Genomic DNA, 3,042 nt, shown 5'->3' with positions numbered 1-3,042 from the left:
TCTCCAAATGCTTCAACAATTTCATGATAATCTGACTACTAAACTTAATTATATCAATTACAGAATGCGTACATCAAATAAACCATATTGTAATAGAAGAAGCGCTATGCATTTAAATAAAGTATAAATGAATAAAGTCCACAACAAAACGAGTCTAATAGCAAAAGCATCTAATAAAAGCCGTATTTCTTAACTATTCTATTACATTAAATATTAATATAGTTTGAATATATAATTTTATAGTTAATTAAAATAACTAACAAAACCTCCTTTCAAAAAGCCCCAAAATGTTTAAAACAACGGCACACATTGATAAATGATAATTTTTAAACTCGAGAGACCACCTCTGAAACATCCTAGAACACAGCTCATTTTACATGGTGGTCTTTATTTTACAGTATCATATGAATGAAGTATTTCAGGGTATCTGGATTTTTCTGAAAATTTTTGCAATGCAAACAGAACAGCCTACATACTCTAATATCTATTCCTTACAACGAACGTTTCTTGGCCTCATGTTGTCGATGCAGTTTTAGTGCTAACGGGACTGCTGATTCCTTGGCGTTTTGATGGAAACAAAACTAACAACGCACTGCTCACTGCATTCATAACAACAGGGAGAGCCTTATACATCTTCTTTATATTGCTTTCAGCAGAGGGATACAAACACTGCACAATGTTTTGATCTGTCAGGGCCATCACAACAAACACCGCAACCGCCAAAGCTGCATGGAACAAACCCTTGAGCGTGATCTTATAATTTGATAAATTAGAAGGCTTCAATTTACTAACAGTGGCTAAACCATTAAGGGTAGCAATCCCATAGTGCACTTTGCCTGTGTAAGAATCTGTGAAGGTGTCTACCAAAGACAAAACAAAACACGCAATCCCAAGAATACCCACAGCTATTCCAACCAGAACCTTGTTGGATGTAATGCAGTCTCCATTATCGGAAAGAAGGTTGGAGAGAGCCTGAAACAGAAACAAAATTCCAGTGGGTAATATCTTTGTAATGTTTGATGCAGAAGATAGTGTGGTATTCACGACCTTGCTAGTTGTTGCCTCGGTTGAAGAAGATGTAGCAGATTTGCTAATTCCTTCCTCGATGGACTTCACCTTGGTAACAAATTGCCCCATTCTTTCTCTTCTTCTGGACTCCACTAGTGTTTATGCAGTTCTGTTGAAAATAAGATATATGTGCTGAAGAAGATCACTCGATTTATCTGTATTTGCAAAGCAGTGGTTTGTGCAAGTCAAATTAATAAAAAAAGAACAAAACAAAAAAATATTCACATGAAGCTCATTTGAAATGATGATGGCGGGAGAGAAGGCGGGAGTGAGGGTTTCAGGGGAAGTCAAAGGCGGGGAAGATGAAGCAAACAATGATGATGAGAATGGGTTTGCTTCCTCCTCTCAGCGCATGTTTTCTTCCCCCTGTTTGCTTCCCCTCGGGATCCTTGTAAAACCCACTCCCAATATTGAGGGAGCTTGGAAAAACCCTATCTTTTTTGTTTCTTTTAGGGACAGGATCAATGCTAGTAGTTTTCAAGGCCCAGTTTGGCTAGTGTTTGTTTTTGTTTAGGGTTTGACTTTAGGGATTTTTGTGGCTCGAAGATTCTATTACAGGTTATGGGAGCTTGGGAAAACCCTTCATGTTGGTTGAGGATGCCTTAAAAATCCCTTGTTCCTTTTTTTTGAGGTCTATTGTTTTCTGATCCAGACCCTCTCCTTGGATCAACCTATTTTGTAATGCTTTACACTTGATGTTTGGCTAGAGTTTGGTTGGGATTGACTGCTCTAAATGTTTGTTTATGCTTTGTGCAGTCTTTGGTTTTTGGGCTCTAGATGCCTGTAAGTCCAAAAGGTTTTAGGTCCTTTTTAGAACCTATTACTCGCTATTAGGTAGTCTAGTCCATTAAATGATTGCAGTTCTTTAATTGTAAGGGATTTGGGGCCCCTTCAAAAATTGTTTTATCCTACTAAAAAGCATAACAAAAACAAATAAATAAAAACAAAAGAGAAGGAAAAGGACATAAAAAACCAACATTACATGAAAGCAAAGGCTCTAAGTCAACTAGTTAAAGGGACCTCAATATAAATATTGTCTTAATTGCTAAGTATCAAATGTCTTCATAAAACTATTCAAAAAGAACAAGTAGGCTTATAGTGAAGTAGTCACTACTGAGGAGGGACTTCAAGGAGATCAATCCAAACTGGTCAAAAAGAGTAACACAACCAAAACACACAAATATGATGGAGGCAATGCAAAACCGATAGTTTTTATTGCATGAAATCTTATTACATCCAACTGGTCACAATCGGGTTACAACATAGTAGCTCACAGGCCTGGTAGAATAGGTCACAACCGGGACCTTGAATCAAAAGATATATCTTCTATGCATAGTCTAGCTACTTGATTCTCTTTTGCATTACATTCTAAAGCATAATTAAAAATATATATTTCGATCCAAAGGATCCAGTTAGCCCAAAAGGGATCGAAACCTGGAGAACAAGACCAAACATGAAAATAACAAGGTTGGCCTCCGTCAAGAGATTCTTTTGAAATATCCAAAGGATGAAACATAGATCACTGGAAAAGGTTGTCCACATGCCAAGGAACATCGAAATCAACACCTAGGGCTTCACAAGCTTTGGAATGGGTTCTGAAAGATCACCAGAATAGGTCTAGACAACCGGTAACAAAAAACTGTCATGGAAACCGATAGCAATATCTTTTCAGAAAGTGATCCAAATGTGTTGCATTCTAAGAGAAAGAAAGATGATCAAGTCTTCAAGTAGAATCCAATTTCACAAGATTCAATGAGCCAAAACTGGGACACACAAAAAGGAAAATTGAAACTGCAAAGAGAAAGAAAAATAGAAAGGAAAATGTTTTTGGTTGATGCAAGATTGCTATGAACCGGGGATACTCCTGCAACAGACATCCGAGGTTAATGAAAAAGTGAGCCTCTCACTTTGCTGGGGTCAAAGGGAAACCAAGGCAGTCTACCTCTTCCTGAGAAATCCAAGATGAATCTTCAA

At 37.4% G+C, this 3,042-nt stretch overlaps 1 protein-coding gene across 1 annotated transcript; it reads right to left on the bottom strand.

Annotated features, from left to right (window-relative positions):
* Positions 1–513: 513 nt before the first annotated feature.
* On the bottom strand, positions 514–1,137 carry LOC131056745 (protein DMP2-like). Its single transcript, XM_057991006.2, has one exon. It carries the CDS (start codon positions 1,135–1,137, stop codon positions 514–516), a length of 624 nt encoding a protein of 207 aa, XP_057846989.2.
* Positions 1,138–3,042: the final 1,905 nt, after the last annotated feature.

This window comes from Cryptomeria japonica, chromosome 9, assembly GCF_030272615.1.
Source record: "Cryptomeria japonica chromosome 9, Sugi_1.0, whole genome shotgun sequence".
Taxonomy (NCBI): Eukaryota; Viridiplantae; Streptophyta; class Pinopsida; order Cupressales; family Cupressaceae; genus Cryptomeria; species Cryptomeria japonica.
This window is presented reverse-complemented; position numbering and strand designations above follow the sequence as displayed.

Bases quoted from the DNA above. Each gene is read 5' to 3' on its own strand.
- LOC131056745 (XM_057991006.2), bottom strand. From the start codon at position 1,137: ATGGGGCAATTTGTTACCAAGGTGAAGTCCATCGAGGAAGGAATTAGC.